This window comes from Scyliorhinus canicula, chromosome 10, assembly GCF_902713615.1.
Source record: "Scyliorhinus canicula chromosome 10, sScyCan1.1, whole genome shotgun sequence".
Classification (NCBI taxonomy): domain Eukaryota; kingdom Metazoa; phylum Chordata; class Chondrichthyes; order Carcharhiniformes; family Scyliorhinidae; genus Scyliorhinus; species Scyliorhinus canicula.
This window is the reverse complement of record NC_052155.1, coordinates 49,805,074-49,822,058: the sequence shown is the minus strand read 5'-3', so window position 1 is coordinate 49,822,058 and position 16,985 is coordinate 49,805,074. Positions and strand designations below refer to the sequence as shown.

At 46.2% G+C, this 16,985-nt stretch overlaps 1 protein-coding gene across 1 annotated transcript in view; it reads left to right on the top strand.

The window, feature by feature from the left end:
• LOC119972345 (unconventional myosin-Id-like) overlaps positions 1–16,985 on the top strand; it is a 218,448-nt gene that overhangs the window by 61,164 nt on the left and 140,299 nt on the right. The window contains exons 7-10 of the mRNA XM_038808882.1: positions 155–271; positions 5,234–5,440; positions 11,701–11,846; positions 16,543–16,657. Coding sequence (XP_038664810.1) covers positions 155–271; positions 5,234–5,440; positions 11,701–11,846; positions 16,543–16,657 — 585 coding nt within the window. The remainder of the gene's footprint in view (positions 1–154; positions 272–5,233; positions 5,441–11,700; positions 11,847–16,542; positions 16,658–16,985) is intronic.

The window sequence follows — 16,985 nt, the reverse complement described above, 5'->3', positions numbered from 1 at the left end:
CTTAGGACTGAGGCAGCTGAATCTCCTTCCTCTGGCTCAGTGGTGGTAAGTTCCTGATAACTTGCACCTTTCAATGTCTATACTGTATAACCCATAGCCACATTACTTGTTGTTAACTCTGTCTATTTATTTTCTTCACATGCACTTCGATCAGTCTGCGATCAATGACAAGGCAAACTTCAAAGCTGTAATGGATGCGATGAAAGTTATCGGGTTCAGTGAGGAAGAAATTGATGCCATTTATAAAATCTTGGCCACCATCTTGCATCTGGTGAGGATAAATGTTGATTGCTAATTGTTTTATGTAAGAATATAGGAACAGAAATAGGCCATTCGGCCTCTTTGGCCATTCAATTAAATCCAAATTGATCTGTACCTCAATTCCTTTTACCTGCCTTAGTTCTATTTTTAATAATATTGTTAGTAATCTGTTAAGTACGGCAGCACAGTAGCACACGTGGCTAGCACTGTGGCTTCACAGCGCCAGGGTCTCTGGTTCGATTCCATGCTGGGTCACTGTGCGAAGTCTGCACGTTCTCCCCGTGTCTGCGTGGGTTTCCTCCGGGTGCTCCGGTTTCCTCCCACAGTCCAAACACGTGCAGGTTAGGTGGATTGGCCATGCTAACTTGCCCTTAGTGTCCAAAAACATTAGGAGGGGTTATTGGGTTACGGGGATAGGGTGGAAGTGAGGGCTTAAATGGGTCGGTGCAGACTCGATGGGCCGAATGGTCTCCTTCTGCGCTGTATGTTCTATGTATAAAAAGTACATTTTTCGGCAAGGTTTAGAATGAATAGGTCTTTAAAATGACAAAAAAATGTAACAACTCTAATACCCTGACTGAGCAGAATTCTCATCCCAATGATGTAGATTTACCTGCAATCCACTCCCTGGTTGTTTTCCTGTCTGATAGCCAGATGATAACCTGGTTGGCTGTTGGGGGGAGATACTAGTCGCAAAAATTTAAAAGGGGTGGGGGAGCTGGAAAGCTCTAATTTACTCAGCTTCCAGAAGCTTTTGGATGAGTGAGTTCCAGATCTTCACTACCCTTTATCTGAAAAGATTCTACCTGGTTTCACTCCCAAATTCTCTAGTTCTAATTTTAAGAATGCATTCAGTTGTTCTGGATTCCCCCAATAGAGGAAATAGTTGCTGTGCAACTAGCCTGTTATCATTTTACGCTTTGCTGTATAAATATATTTAACCAGTTAACAACAATATCATTAAAAATAAAGTAGTGGCCTTCCAGTCACCTGCCTTTTTGGGAGTGAAGGAGTCCGGGGAGAAGTCTTGGTGGTTTCCCATCAAGTTACAATGAAAACTGGTGAGAATGAACAATCCAATTGCGGCCCAGCCCCAACACACCCATTTTATGTTTCAGCAGAGTCAAGTCAGGGATCAGGTGACCAACCTGCTCCCGGGTGGGGGCGCTTATGGACTTCACCCCCCACTCACCATGCTTCCCCTGCAACAGGGCTACCCATCCTACTGTTCCGACCCCACCCCAAATGCTCGATTACTCTCTCCTCCCCCGGATGTAGATTTACCTGCAATCCGCTCCCTGGTTGTTTTCTTGTCTGATAGCCAGTTTGATAACCTGGTTGGCTGTTGGGGGGGGGGGGGGGGGGGGGGGGGGGGGGAGATACCTGTCGCAAAAATTTAAAAAGTGGGTTGGGTTGGGTTGGGGTGAGGGTGGATGAGGGTCTGCCGAATTTAGCAGGAAATCAACTTCCAGTTTCCTAAGCAAAAATCCTCAATACAGTACCACTTTCTTCCTGCCTCCATATTATTAACGATGCCCAAGGATCAGCCTTAATAGTGCTGTCTACTGTAGTTGAATGGCTTGCCAATACACAAAGTTCAGCTTTGACAAAGAGTCATCGGACTCTAAACGGTAGCTCTTTTCTCTCCCTACAGATGCTGTCCAACTTGCTGAGATTTTCCAGCATTTTCTCTTTCGTGGCCAATACACTTGGCTTAATAAATAAAAGTCAGCACAGATTTGTTAAAGGCAAATCATGTTCAATCAGATTAATTAATTTGATGAAGCAATGGAAATGGTTAATGGATATAGTACAGTTAATGCTGTGTATTTGGAATTCACAAAGGTGTTTGCCAGAGTACCACATATTCAACTTGTTGGCGAAATTGATGCCTATTGGATTAAAGGGGCAGTGTCTGCATGGATGCCACCAAGAGTATAGTGCTAAACAGTTGTTTTTCAAACTGGAAAGAAGCATTCATGCTCCCCGGGTGTTGCTGTTGGGACTACTGTTCTTTTGATATAAATTAATGACCCAAATTGGATGTGCAGAGGACTAACTTCAAAGTTTACAAATGGCACAAAAGTCAGAAACGTAAGGAGTAGTGATGAGCACAGTACCAGACTTCAGGATGATGTGGACAAATATGCAGATTTCCCATCAAATGGGAAGCTGAAATTTAACACACAGAATTGTGACATCCTGTCATTTCTTTTGGTGGGAAGAATGAAGAGAAGCAATTTAAATTATACAATTTTCACGGGATTGCAGGTACAGAGAGACCAGCAGGGGCATAATGTTTATAAATCTTTGAAAGTAACAGGACCAGTTCAGCAGGTTGTTAAAAGGTGGGAGGAATTTTAATAGAGCACAATATCAAGTAGGTTGTGCAAAACCTGTCATAACATATTGGTTGGACCCCAGTGGGACGATTGTGGGATCATTGAGTGCCACACATTAAGAAGGATGTCAAGGCTTAGAGAGGGTGCAGAAAAGAAGCTTGTTTAAGTGTTACCAGGTATGAAAAGCTTCAGTTCCGTAAAGACGGAGAGACTATAGTTATTCTTCTAACGCAGAAGGTGAGTAGGAAATTTGATAGAGGTGTTCAAAGGTTTTTGATAGAGTAACTAAAGAGAATGTGTTTCCAGCAGCAAAGAGGTTTAGTAACCAGAGGACAGAGATTGAAGGTAATACACAAAAGAACAATACAGCGACATGGCAAGCTGTAGTGATCTATCGTGCACTGTCTGAAAGGTGGCGAAAATAGATTTGGTAATAACTTTCAAAAGGGAATTAGATAAATATTTGTAAGTGGAAATGTTTACAGGGCTATTGGAAATGATCAGGGGAGTGGAACTAATTAGATAGCTCTCTGAAAGAACTGACATAGGCATTATAGGCCGAATGGATATATTACACTAAAATTGGCCAAAGTCCCACGTGATGCAGACATTATTATTTCATACTTAAGGGATGGATACTTGTCCAACTTCCTACCAGTTAGGGACATGGTAGCATATTGGTGATGCTGCTGGGCTAGTAATCTAGGGGTCTGCTCTACTGATTCAGAGAACATGGGCGGGATTCTCCATGAACCGGCGGGGCGGGCAACCCGGGCGCAAAGGAACGGCGTGAACCACTCCGGTGTCGGGCCGCCCCGAAGGTGCGGTATCCTCCGCACCTTCAGGGATAGGCTGGAGTGGTTTGTGCCCCGCCGGCCGGCGCGGAAGGGGCTTGACGCTCGAGACATTGAATTCAATTTTTAAAAGGTCTTCAAATGAAAAGCTGGGATCAATAAAAGTGACCATGAAACTGTTGGATTTTTTTAAAACCCCAAACCCCAAACAGTCACTGGGAGGCATGGTGGCACAGTGGTTAGCACTGCTGCCTCACAGCACCAGGGCCCCGGGTTCAATGTTGGGCTTTGTTCTCTGTCTGTCTGGAGTTTGCCCGTTTTCCCCATATCTGCGTGGGTTTCCTCCGGGTGCTTCGGTTTCCTCCCACCGTCCAAAGATGTGAGAGTTAGGTGAATTTGCAATGCTAAATTGCCCCTTAATGTCCAGGGATGTATAGATTAGGTTAAGGAATTATTGACTAGGGTGGGGAAGTAGGCTTGGGTGGTGTTCTCTCAGAGGGTCTGTGAATACCCGATGGGCTGAATGGCCTCCTTTTGCAGTCCAGTGATTCTGAGACTATGGCGACGTTACCTTTATCTTACCACAGTTCCAGAGACTGCTCCACCTTTGAGAGCTGATTGGTGGTGATTTAACCTGAGGTGAGGTTCAGCACACCTCAGGTGAGGGGCAAGGTTGAGAAGGTGGGGTGTTCATGAATCTCCTCAGCATGTACGGGAATTGAACCTCCTATTGGTGTCTCTCTGCACCACTAATCAGCCATCCAACCAACTGAGTAAAACCCTGAAAAGTTCACTCACGTCCCTTAGGGAATTGGAATCTTGGGTTCTTACATAGCCTGTCCTATTTGTCACTCCGGTCCTCATTACCATAGCTGATTCTTAAATGTCCTCTGAAGTTGCCTTGCAAGATAATTAGTTGTATCAAATTGCTGGAGTTCAAAAAGTTCTACCGCCATCTTGTCAGAGTAGTTCTGGTTGGGCAATAAATATGGCCTTGACAGGATTCACTGCATCCTTAGAATGAAAAGAAATGGTCCGACAAGCTGCCTTCACAACACTTCCTTTCCCTTTGCGTCCTTTCTGAGATTAAATTACTTGAAGAACGTGTTCAGTTCTGGAATTGATCTCTGGTTGTCACACTGACATGATAGTCTCTTCCTCATCGGAACTGTGCTTTTATAGACTGTGATCAATAATTATGATGTGCTGGCTGTACTGAGCTAGATTTAATTCTGTGGTCAGTGCATAGTATAGAAGTTCATCTCATGGTTATTCTGCATCTGTTACCTACAAGTATATAGGGTCCCACTCCCACTGTTCCCGCGTACACCTGCGTTTTATAATACAAATGGCCCATACCAGTTAGGTGCTGTGTAAGGGGATAAGCAACCAATCACATAATTATTTGATGTGTATACGCTGCTCAGGTGCATGGCTATGGTATGTCAGAATTCCTCAGTGCATACTCATAGGTAAAAATTACATAGCTTGTGACTCCTTGTTATTTATTTGTTGTGTGAGAGTATGAACAAATCCCATTATTCCTCAAATCCCATTATTCCTCAGTGTATTCATGCTATTTGTGAATATGACTAATGCATCCTATGATTCCTTGGTGTGTATCCACTGTTCATGTGGACTATCCAATGATTTATTTGTGTGTACCTAATGATCACATCGTATATTGCATACTTTTACGTGTATGTGTGAGATGGACATATCCCATGATTTCTCTGTGCGTACACTTTGATCAAATGAATAAAGAGAATATATAGCACAGCTCCTCAGGGTATCCTCACTGGCTTTGTTGATTCCTGATTGTGTTTTCTTTCGCAGGGGAACCTTATGTTTATCACTGAGAGTGACACTGTTTCCATCAGCAATGGCCCCTTGGTGTCACAGATTGCAGAGATCATCATGACGGAGCCAGACACCGTCACAAAGACACTTCTTCATCGCACCGTAGCTACAGGAGGGGGTGATGTGATTGAGAAGGGCCACACAGTACAGGAAGCTGCTTATGGCAGAGACGCCTTTGCTAAGGTAAACAAATGCTCTAGTGAAACCGCGGCTTCTCTTTTTTGGATGATGTTGGAACCACACCCTCCCTTACAAGTTAAAGTGTAGCACTCTAAATCAGAACATTGTGGGATCAAGACCCAATTCTGAGAATTAACAACAAAGATTGGCTGACAGGCCAATCTTTCAGACGGGATATTTGTTTATGGGTATGGGTGTCACTGAGATTTTTTTTTAAATTTGTTTTTTAGAGGTAAGGGCAAGCCATTAATCCATCTCCTTTCTTGCTCCAAAATCCAATTCAAATTGAATCCAATTCACGTTCCTACAAGAGAGACATACAAGATCCAAGCTGACAAGAACAGGATTGCACCTGAGATTTATGCTCAGCCAACAGGTTATGGGTTGTGGTGGAATACAATTCTGCAGTTGCTGATAACTCAGTGCCTCTCAGATACCAATATTTGAGCTGTTGGAGCCCTACTGAGTCTATCCCATTTAGCACAGTGGTAGTTCCACAGAATATGACGGAGAGTGTTTTCATTAGAGTCCAATAATGGACCCTTGTCGATTCAGTTCTCTTATTCAATAATCCCACATTTACATGATTAAGAAGTAACTGTCATTTGTCAGTGTGCTGCTTGGCCATGTATCCTGCAAACCATTACTTACAGCTCACCATGTTCTGGCCACTAAAAACGTGTTCAGGGAGATCTTTGCGGCTCCTTCCGTTGTTCTGATGAGGAGATCTGGGTGGATGCCTCAAGTACTCAAGGGGAGTTAAACCTGCCGTGTGAGTGGCAAGGAACACTGTAGATGCAGTTTCAAGACTGAGAGAGTGAAGCTCTACACAGTCTTCTTAACAGTAGAAAGCCAGACATGTCTGGAGAAAGCTGTGGTGGGCACATAAAATTGTGAATGTCCTTCCTCGGTGATTTGTCGTTTTGAGCTAACATGTAGGTGAAGGCTACAAGTAAGGAGGCAACAGGCAGGTTACCTTTGACCGCGAGAAGGATTTGAGTATGAAATATTATAAGTGTACGTGTAGTCTGACAAAAGCTTTGTCAGACCTTACATGGAGATCTGAGTGGCCTCCTTATCAAGGGTGGCAGTCGATGCTGCATAAAGGGTTTGTAACCAAAGTATATTGGACATAATGAAGGACATAGGTCGTAATCCATGAGGTGAGAGACAGTAGAATGGGTCGATGTAATGAATCTAGCTGAAGACTACAAGGCTATCCATGTGTAGAAATAAATGGATCATTCTCAGAAAGGCAGGCTGTTACTATTGGGGTACCGCAAGGATCAGTGCTAGGTCCACAGCTGTTCACAACCTATATAAGTAATTTGCACGTGGGACCAATTATAATATTTCTAAATTTTCTGATGACACCAAACTGGATGGGAACAAAAGTTGTGAGGATGATTCAGGGAGACTGCTAGATGACTTGGACAGGCTAAGTAAATGGGCTAGAACATGGTAGATGGAATATAATGTGACTCAGTATTAAATTATTCACTTTAGTAGAAAAAACAGAAAGGCAGAGGGCACGATTTGCCGCTCCCCACGCCGGGTGGGAGAATCGCCGGAGGCCCCCCCCCCCCCCCCCCCCCGACTAATTTCACAACTCCCTGGCGCCCCCTGCAATTCTCCCACCCCCCGGTCGGAAGGATCGCCGCTCGCCGTTTTTCACGGCGACTGGCGATTCAAGCGGCCTGCCGTTCGCGACCGTTTCACGACAGCGGCAACCACACCTGTTCGCTGCCGTTGTGAAATCACCGTGAGATACCCGTTTTGGGGCTTGTAGGGGGCCTGGTGGGAAATGAGCACCACGACTGAGCTCGGGAGGGGACAGGCCCACGATTGGTACCCACCAATCGTTGGGCCAGCGTCTCAATCGGACGCACTATTTCCCCTCCGCCGCCCCGCAAGATCAAGCCGCCACGTCTTGCGGGGAGGCTGAGGGGAAAGACGGCCACCGCGCATGCGCGGGTTCGAGCTGTCAGTCGTCGTGACGTCAGCCGCGCATGCGCGGGTTGGAGCCGGCCAACCTACGCATGCGCGGCTGACGTCACAAAGGCCCCGCCGTTGCGTCACTCTCGGCGCGCCGCCCGGCGGCCAAGAGTTACGGAGCGCCGCTCCTAGCCCCTCCGGGAGGGGAGAATAGGGGGCTAGGAGCGGCCTCCGAAGCCGTCGTGAAACTCGGCCGAGTTCACGACGGCCCACCCGATTTTTCCCGGGAGCAGAGAATTCCGCCCAGAATATTTCTTGAATGGAGAGAGGTTGGGAAGTGCAGGCATCTAAATGGACCTTTGTTCATGAGTCACTAAAGTTTAGCATGCAGGTATACAAGGAGTTAAGAAGGTAAATGGTATGTTGGCCTTCATAGCAAGGGGATTTGAGTACAGGAGCAAAGATGTCTTGCTGCCTTGGTGGGGCCTCACCCAGAGTATTATGTACTGTCTTATCTAAGAAGGGATATACTTGCCATAGAGAGAGCGCAATGGAAGCTCACCAGATTAATCCCTGAGATGGCAGTGGATAATAATAATAATCTCTTATTGTCGCAAGTAGGCTTTGTGGTAGTACGACTAGGGGTATTATGGTACCTCAGAGGTGAGCTGCTATTGGTGCAGAGGACTCGCTGCCCATTGGCCCGGGTAAGTCATGTGCCTCTTACAGGTAGCTCCTCCTACAAGGCGGGATATAAGAACCCGTGTTCCCTGGCAGTCGGCCATTCTTCTGTACGTCTGCTGCCGGGCACACATCTTGTGCATTAAAGCCTTTTGTTTGGATCTCATCTCGATTCTCATCTTCGTCTCGTGTCCAATTGATGGTGCATCAGGCTTCAATGAAGTTACTGTGAAAAGACCCTAGTCGCCACATTCCGGCATCTGTTCGGGGAGGCTGGAACGGGAATTGAATCCGCGATGCTAGTCTTGTTCTGCATTACAAGCCAGCTGTCTTAGCCCACTGTGCTAAACCAGTCCCTATGTTTTTGTCTGATAAGGAGAGATTGAGGAAGCTGGAACTGAATTCCCTGGAGGTTCGAAAAGTGAGGGGTGGCCTAATTGAAAATTACAAAATGCCAACATGGTGTGACAGGGTAAATGGGAAATCCCATTAGCCAGCTGCCAGAATGGAGGATCCCGCTGCCGGCAAGGGCACACCGCGTAGGAAAATGTGGCTGGCGGACCGGAGAAGCCAGTCCATGATCTTTCCTCATCAATCTGCATGGAGAAGCGATCTCGAGGGACAAAAGTATGTTCTAATGTTGCTTCCCCCTCAGGACCGATCTATCCTATTCTGCAGAGCTCTCTATCAGGTCTGCCCCACTTTGGGAGCAGGTGTGAGGGTGAAATGAGTGCACCCCTGCTGAGGTCAGATCACTAGGGGGAATTAGCTCAAGTGGTAGAGCGCTTGCTTCGCATGTGAGAGGTAGTGGGATCGATGCCCACATTCTCCACTAGATTTGGGCAGCACGGTAGCATGGTGGTTAGCATAAATGCGTCACAGCTCCAGGGTCCCAGGTTCGATTCCCGGCTGGGTCACTGTCTGTGCGGAGTCTGCACGTCCTCCCCGTGTGTGCGTGGATTTCCTCCGGGTGCTCCGGTTTCCTCCCACAGTCCAAAGATGTGCGGGTTAGGTGGATTGGCCATGATAAATTGCCCGTAGTGTCCTAAAATGTAAGGCTAAGGGGGGGTTGTTGGGTTACGGGTATAGGGTGGATATGTGGGCTTGAGTAGGGTGATCATTGCTCGGCACAACATTGAGGGCCGAAGGGCCTGTTCTGTGCTGTACTGTTCTATGTATCTATGATATTGTCACTTGGACTTTGTGAAGACATGGGTAAAATCTCAATTCTACCTGGGTGCCCAGGGTTGCAGCAGAAGAGAGTGCAGAGCAAGATCTACTGTGTGTATTTAGTGCCAGGCTTCTGTATATCAGCACAGTTTGGTGCAAGCAAAGGATCAAATCCTGTAGGGCAGATGTTAAGTAGTGCAATTTAATTCCGCTGTCAGAATCAGGAACTATTAGAGGAAAGAATGGTCAGCCGGATTTTCGGTCTCGTCCGAGGCGGGACCTGTTACAAGCGAGAATGGAAAATTTGGCATTCCAGTAAAACTCTGTTAACTTTCAGCTGCACCAGGAAATTCCAGTCGTGAACTAGAACAGATTTTGGCCAATGCCTGTAACCTAAAAGAAGCTGGGGCCTTCAAGCCAGCAGAGGATAGAAAACCAAATAGTAAAGGAAATGTCTTGGCAGTTTACTCTGCCTGGGATCTGTTAGTTACTCGATTGTGATGGGCCTGTCTGCCACACTGTACACTTGCAATGGTCTCTGCATGTAGCTCAGTGACATCCTGACCCTCATCAGCTCCATCCCTTTACCGTCCTCATCATCGGCGGTCCATCCTGTCACCCTGAGCTAAGACATTCCACCTACTGGAGTGCGAGGTTGTACAGGCCACACCAGATAATAATGAACTGGAACACTCCTGATGGGGAGTACTGAGAGCCCCACCTGAATTGGAGGAAAATTAATAGGTGGTGATGTTCCCTTGCATCTGCTGCTCTGGTCCTTCTAGGTAGTAGAGGTTGCAGGTTTGAAATGTATTGTTGAAGGAGTCTTGGTGAGTTACTGCAGTTCATTTTGTAGATGATGCACATTGAACACTGGTGGTGGAGGGAGTGAATGTTTAAGGTAGCAAATGGGTTAGCACTGCCGCCTCACGTAGCCGAGGTCCCAGGTTCGATCCCGGTTACGATTAGATTGATAAGAATGGGAAGCACATGAGTGCCAGCCAGCCCAGTCCGACACCAGTGGAGAGGCTTTGGAGGAGTATGCTGTGGTCAACAGTGTGAAAGGCTGCAGGCAGGTTGAGAAGGATCATTTCTCTTTGTCACAATCACACAGGATATAATTTGTGGCAGGGGCAGAAACGTGACTGGGGGGGGGGGGTTTAAACATGGAGTTCCGTGAAAAATAGACATAATTCTGAGAAACAGAGTTTTAACTACAGGAAACATTCCGGGTATGACAGCAGGCTCAGTCTTGTCTATCTGCAACACATCTTTGCACTGCAGTAACTCACCAAGTTTCCTTAGGCAGCACCTTCCAAACCCACGACCACTACCATCTCGAAGGATAAGAGCAGCAGATGCCTGGGAACACCACCACCTGGAGGTTTCCCTCCAAGTCACTCACCACCCTGACTTGGAAGTATATCTCCATTCCTTCACTGTCGCTGGAGCAACATCCTGGAACTCCCTCCCTAACAGCACAGTGATACACCTACACCCAAGGGACTGCAGCGGTTCAAGAAGGCAATTAGGGATGGGCAGTAAATGCTGGCCTGACCAGCGACACTCACATCACATAAATTAATTTAATTTTTTAAAAATCTTTCAACCGTCTATGTTATTTTGTAAAGTATTTATTTGTATCAGATGGTGTACTAACCACAGTGAGTAAATAATATTTTATTACAACAGACTTAGTTTGTTCCTGCTTGGGTTTGCACAAAAATCCTTATCAAGTATTACCAACAGCTTGCTGAGGGTGCTTGTTTACCCACAAAATCTCCAATATTGCACAAGATTCTGGGCCACATACTCTTCAAATGTAATCATTAGTACAGTATTAAAGATGAACAACTTTACCACTTCTACTACTTACCAACTTCAGGCTGGCTGGTCCTAGGCTCAATATTCAAACATACTACTCACCATATCTCAAGCCTCTTTCAGTTAACCATGCTCTGTTGGCCTGAGTTGGGCCAATTATAATAACATTTTAAGCTCAATATTAATGACCCATCTTAGTTATTTAATAATCTACATATGTCTACCTTTGCAGTACAATGTCCTCAGTCATCAACTTCATCCGTCTACAATATTATCAGCACCATTGAAGAGAAAAGACAGGAGGAGTTTTGAGAATTTGAAATGAATGCTTGCCTATGTTACTGCTCTGTCTTTGTTATAAATAAAATATAAAACATATCAACAGGCAAACAATGATGTGCAAACTTGATATCATATGGTGAGAACAGGCCAGCTATCACATGGTATCTGATCTTTCACCTTTGATGGGTCAATGTAGATGTAGCTTTACTCTGTATCTATCAGGTACTGTATTTAACCTAGGGGTATTTGGCTGGAAAATGTAGAGGAGGATTTATTGTGTATCAGACCAGCTTGATATGAAAGAAGATAAGATGTGTTTCCTCTATTAAGAAACAAGTGCTACTCTTGTTCCACTTTCCTTCCCTTCACAGGCCATTTACGAGCGTCTTTTTTGTTGGATTGTGAACCGCATCAATGGTGTCATTGAGGTAAAGGATTATGACCCGCGCATTCACGGCAAGAACACTGTGATTGGCGTGCTGGATATCTATGGATTTGAGATCTTTGAAAGCAACAGGTACAGAGCACAAAGGAATTATCCATAACATATTGAAATGGGCATTATAACAACTTCATAACACTACCAGAGGTAAGGCAGAGCCTATTAGCACTGACTACAATCAGACACTTGCAGATATCACATGATGAGAACAGGCCAGATAACACATGAGAGCAAAATGGCTTCTTTGGCTCAATGTTAGTACAAATGACCTTGTTAACTTCGACAGTGAACGCAACGGTAAAAACTTCCCTACAATTATCAAGTTAAACAGAAATCTACTGCTCATGCCTACTTAGAAAGGACTAGTTGATAGCTTCTTAAAAATCCATTCAGAATCTTTATAAACAGAGGCATAGAGTAGAAATGGGGGCCAGTTAGCTCAGTTGACTCAATAGCTAGTGTGGGGTTTATAATAATGCCAACAGTGCAGGGTTTTATCCTCATTCTGGTTGAAGCAGACTTTGGGTCTGCCTCCCTGTAGTAAAATCACAGCATAAACTATGTTCCAGCACCATGATATTTCCAAGGGTGCTAGCTGGAGAGCAAAGAAGAGTGCAAAAGCAATTTGAAGCTATGGTAAACCCACATGAAATATCAATTTGAGCATTGCATCCAATTCTGTTCACCACAAGGTCCAGAGATTTACCAGAATGGTACCAGTGATAAGGAAATTTACTTACATGTAGAGATTAGAGAAGCTGGGGTTGTTCATTTGGAAAAAGCCGTGTTAAGGGACATTTAATAGGGAAACGGATTTTTGCCTTTTAGGTCAGGACCCGATGTCAAAGACAAATGAGGGTCACAACCCATAACGTATGACGAACAGTCACCAGGCAGTGAGTTTTCCATAATTGGCCAATTAACGGCCAGAGGGCGGGCTCACCATGACAAGTTGGCTGTCAAAGCTTAGGGGCAATCAGAGGCCCTCCAACTCTGAAGAAGCAGCAGCTTTCAGTTCAGGGAAGTGAAAGAGAGAGCGTGTCTCCATTTTGATCAAGGCACCCTTTCTCCAAATTAACCTCTTAATTTAACAGTGTTTTCAGCAGCCAGGCCACCATTGTAGAGATGGAACCCATCTACAGGGCAGCTTGCATTTGAACCTGTGGCCATGAGTTTAATAAAGACAAGGGGCGTCTGCAAGTAAACAAAAGAAGATGTTTATATATAAGAACAACTATTTACACAAAGCCCCGTTATACCTCACCAGGACTTCTCTCTGTGTCGGTTGGTTCCTGAATAGCCAACACAGAGAGATTTTTTACACCATAGTTATCAGCCCGGTGGGTAGCGAGGGAGCTCATAATCCTCGAGCCACATGGGAAAACAATTGACCCTGCCCAGTGTGTGCCATGCAGGTTATGACAATGAGGACAGGTGGGGAAGGCCTCAAAGCCTGCCTTGAGTTTCTGGATCCCTTGGTCTGTCCCTGTGAGACCACCTCCAAGAAATTGGATAAAATCTCCCAGTTTGCAGATAATACTAAGCAAGCGAGAATAGAGAATTGTGTACTTGAAATAGGAACTTTCACAGGGCAATGAGGAAAGAGTGGAAGAGTTCGACTAGTTGGGTAGGTCTTTGAAAGAGCTGGTATAGGCCCAACTGAATAGCCTCCCTTTGTATGTATGATTCTAAATAAGTGGACAAAACGTGTAGGGCCATGCGAGTTCATCTGCATTGGTTCGGAGAAGGACAGATCAGAATGTTTCCTTTTTACGATGGGGCTAGGGGCTGAGAAACAACAAAGAAATTTGGATATCTGTGCACACAGCTCACTAAAGGTTAGTGCACAGGAACAAAAGTTAATCAAGCAGGCTAAGGAAATCTCTACCTTTTTTACAAGGGTATTAAAGTTCACAAGTGGGAAACCATTTATACAGAACCTAGTGTGTAGGGTGTGATCTTCCAGCCTCGTTACACTCACGCTCAAGCATAATGAGGCCGGTGAATAGTGGGAGAGGCCAAAAATATGAACGGCGCCAGGTGCCAAACAGTTTGTGATGCAACAGGTCCACTCCCGTAGGCGAATTCGTAATCTCGCCCTCGCGTGGCTAGAAACCAATTATCACCACTTAAGCCCGATTTCCATACAATTAACGAGAGCCACCCCATATCCAATGGCCTCCTGTCATTCATTGGCCTCCCCAGCAAGTGGTCACGCTGGCGCCGATTAATATTCCTTTTTAAAAACGTGAACCTGATGGAAGGGCTTCTGTGGGAAGACGAGGAGGTGAGTAGCAATTTTTGCTCACAGGTAAAGAGGTTGGGGGGTGCTCAGCTTGCTGCCCCAGTGCTCGGCGGAAGGAGGGGGACCTTCCACAGGGGTGGGCTGCCATGGGGGGGGGGGGGGGGTGGGTGGGGGAGGTACAGGGACAATGAGGGTGCAATCGCTTGCGGCAACACCAGGTCACCCTTGGATCCCTACGCCATTCCGGGAGTATCCCTTGTCCCTGCCTGTCTGCCCCATCGATCACCCATAACCCCCACTGACTGCTGAAGGCTAATAGGGAATTGTCAATCATGGTTACGTGAGCACTTGACACATGCCAAGTAGGTTCCCCTGCATAGGTGGGCCATGTAATTTATAGGAGTCATTACCTAGCATTCCAATCAAACCTCGATGCCTGGACACAGTGTGGGAGTCAACATCACAGTTGCAGCATCTGAACGCCCAGGCAATGGAACACAGCTCCCGGGACACGACCACGGCCGGAGGGTGGGTGGGTGCCAAGGAGAGGGGGGAATTACCTGGAGAGATAGACAAAGGTTCCGGGGTCAGCCTGCTTTGCGGACGAAAGTTACAGAGGCATCATAATGATTGTGCAAAAAGTTGTTTAATGTGCCGTACAAAACCCCATTTCTGAATGTGCCGCCCCCCCCAAACACCCTCTGCACCCAGCCCTACCCCCTCTCCTCTACCCCAGTGCCCTCAACGTGCCTGGCCCTCATAGCTCTACCACTACTACGTGTTTCCCAAGAATGCACATCTGAGGTGGAGGCAGCCAGCTTCCTACCTCATCCCATAACCTTTGATGCCCCTGGCGGCATCCTCTGGCGGTTCTGGGGCGGGAGGGCCCCGGCTCACTTGTCAACGGCGTATGCACAGCCGTGCCTCGCTGTCCCATGTGCTGACTCCGAGACGCGGCCTCATCAGAGGGTTGGAACCAGGGAATGCTGGTGGCCACCGTCGCCGCTCTATGGAATGGGTCCGGGTTGGCACTCAGCGCCCCCTCCTCCCGGTCGGTGTCCATAGGGCCCTGGGGTTCACCTTGGGACGGAGGGGCAGCTAGCTCGGGCCCCGGAAGCCGCTGCATCATCTGACTCTGCCAGCCCTGGTGGTTCCCCAATTTCTGTGTGGAGTTTGTACATTCTCTCCGTGTCTGAGTGGGTTTCCTCTGGGTGCTCTGGTTTCCTCCCACAGTCCAAAGATGTGCAGGTTAGGTGGATTGGCGATGATCAATTTCCCCTCGGTGTCTAAAGATGTGCAGGTTATGGGGATAGGGCGGGTAGTGAGCCTAGGTCGGGTGCTCTTTCGGAAGGTTGATGCAGACCTGATGGGACGAATGGCCTCGTTCTGCACTATAGAGATTCTATGATTCCATGAACAGTAGCCATCTTCTGACAAGATGCTTCTCAGGTACATAATTTGTGATACCGGTTCCAGTTGCTGGCATCTACTTTCCATCATTTCTTCAAATCTACATAACTTCTGCCTTTTTTATTATAGTTTTCATTCTGTTGTTTTTCACCTCTTCATTCACTCCATCCATTAGTATCTGTAGATCATTTGCTGTGCTAGTGGCCTAGCCACTTGCAAAATTCACGATCTTCACCAGTTGACATTCTACTTTGACACATTTCTGTGCTTCTTTTATCGTGGTTTCCATAACAATGTTAAGGAACGATGGCGCTGAGGGCTAAACACCTGTCTTAGTCAGACATTCTGAACACTTGGAAATTTTTTAAAAATAAATTTAGAGTCCCCAATTTATTTTTCCAATTAAGGGGCAATTTAGCGTGGCCAATCCACCTACCCTGCACATCTTTGGGTTGTGGGGGCAAAACCCACGCAAACACGGGAAGAATGTGCAAACTCCACACGGACTGTGACCAAGAGCCGGGATCGAACCTGGGACCTTAGTGCCATGAGGCAGCAGGGCTAACCCACTGTGACACCATGCTGCCCCTGCCACTTGGAAAAATTAAGTGACTCAATTCCTGGTCAGACATTCTTCAGGAGTGGGTCGCTGAAATTTGACCCTGTTATGAACTTTGAATGTTAAGATGACAATTTTAAAATGGAGGCATTCTCAACCAGGAGCCAAAGTGTGCCAACAAGCATGAGGGTGAGGGGTGAATGGCACTCAGTGTGAGTTACGTTAGAAGCAGCTGCGATTTGGATAAGCTGAAGTTGATAGAGAGTGGAAGATGGGAGAGTTTGTTAGAGAACTTGTTGAGTTTGGAGGTAACAACAGTGTGAACGTTTTAGCAGCAGATGTGCAAAAACAGATCCGAAATGGATGACATAATGAAGTCAGAAATAGGTTGTCTTGGAAGTTTTTCACCTCATCACCCATCCCTCTGCATCATCCTCCTGAGGCTTCCTATCATTTGCAGGATGTTGCTGTTCCGAGATATCGATCTCCATGAGGGAAGGTTGTTAAGTGCAAGATATGAAACAAAGCGTTAACAGTTTGGTATGATTTGTCCACAGTTTTGAACAGTTCTGTATTAATTACTGCAATGAGAAGCTTCAACAACTCTTCATCGAGCTGATCCTGAGACAGGAGCAAGCAGAATACCAGAGGGAGGGCATCACGTGGCAACATGTAAGTCACTGCACAATGGGCTAGTCTATCTGCAGGATGCAGTGCTGAGAAGGTTCAGTGTAGACTTGATGAAAGTCCTCAAGTTTATAAAGGGTTCTGAGAGGGTAACCAGGAAATAATTGATTGGAAAACGTAATCCCAACGTATCCCAAGTGGTGTTTAATATGATCATTTAATATGCTATTTAATATGATCATTGTTGATCTTCTACCTCAACTCACTTTCCCAACTGTTCTCCACATCCCTTGATGGACACACGCAGTCTCCCTAAAAGATCAAAAATCTTGGCCTTGAATGTACTTAACAATGAAGAATCCACAGCTCTCCG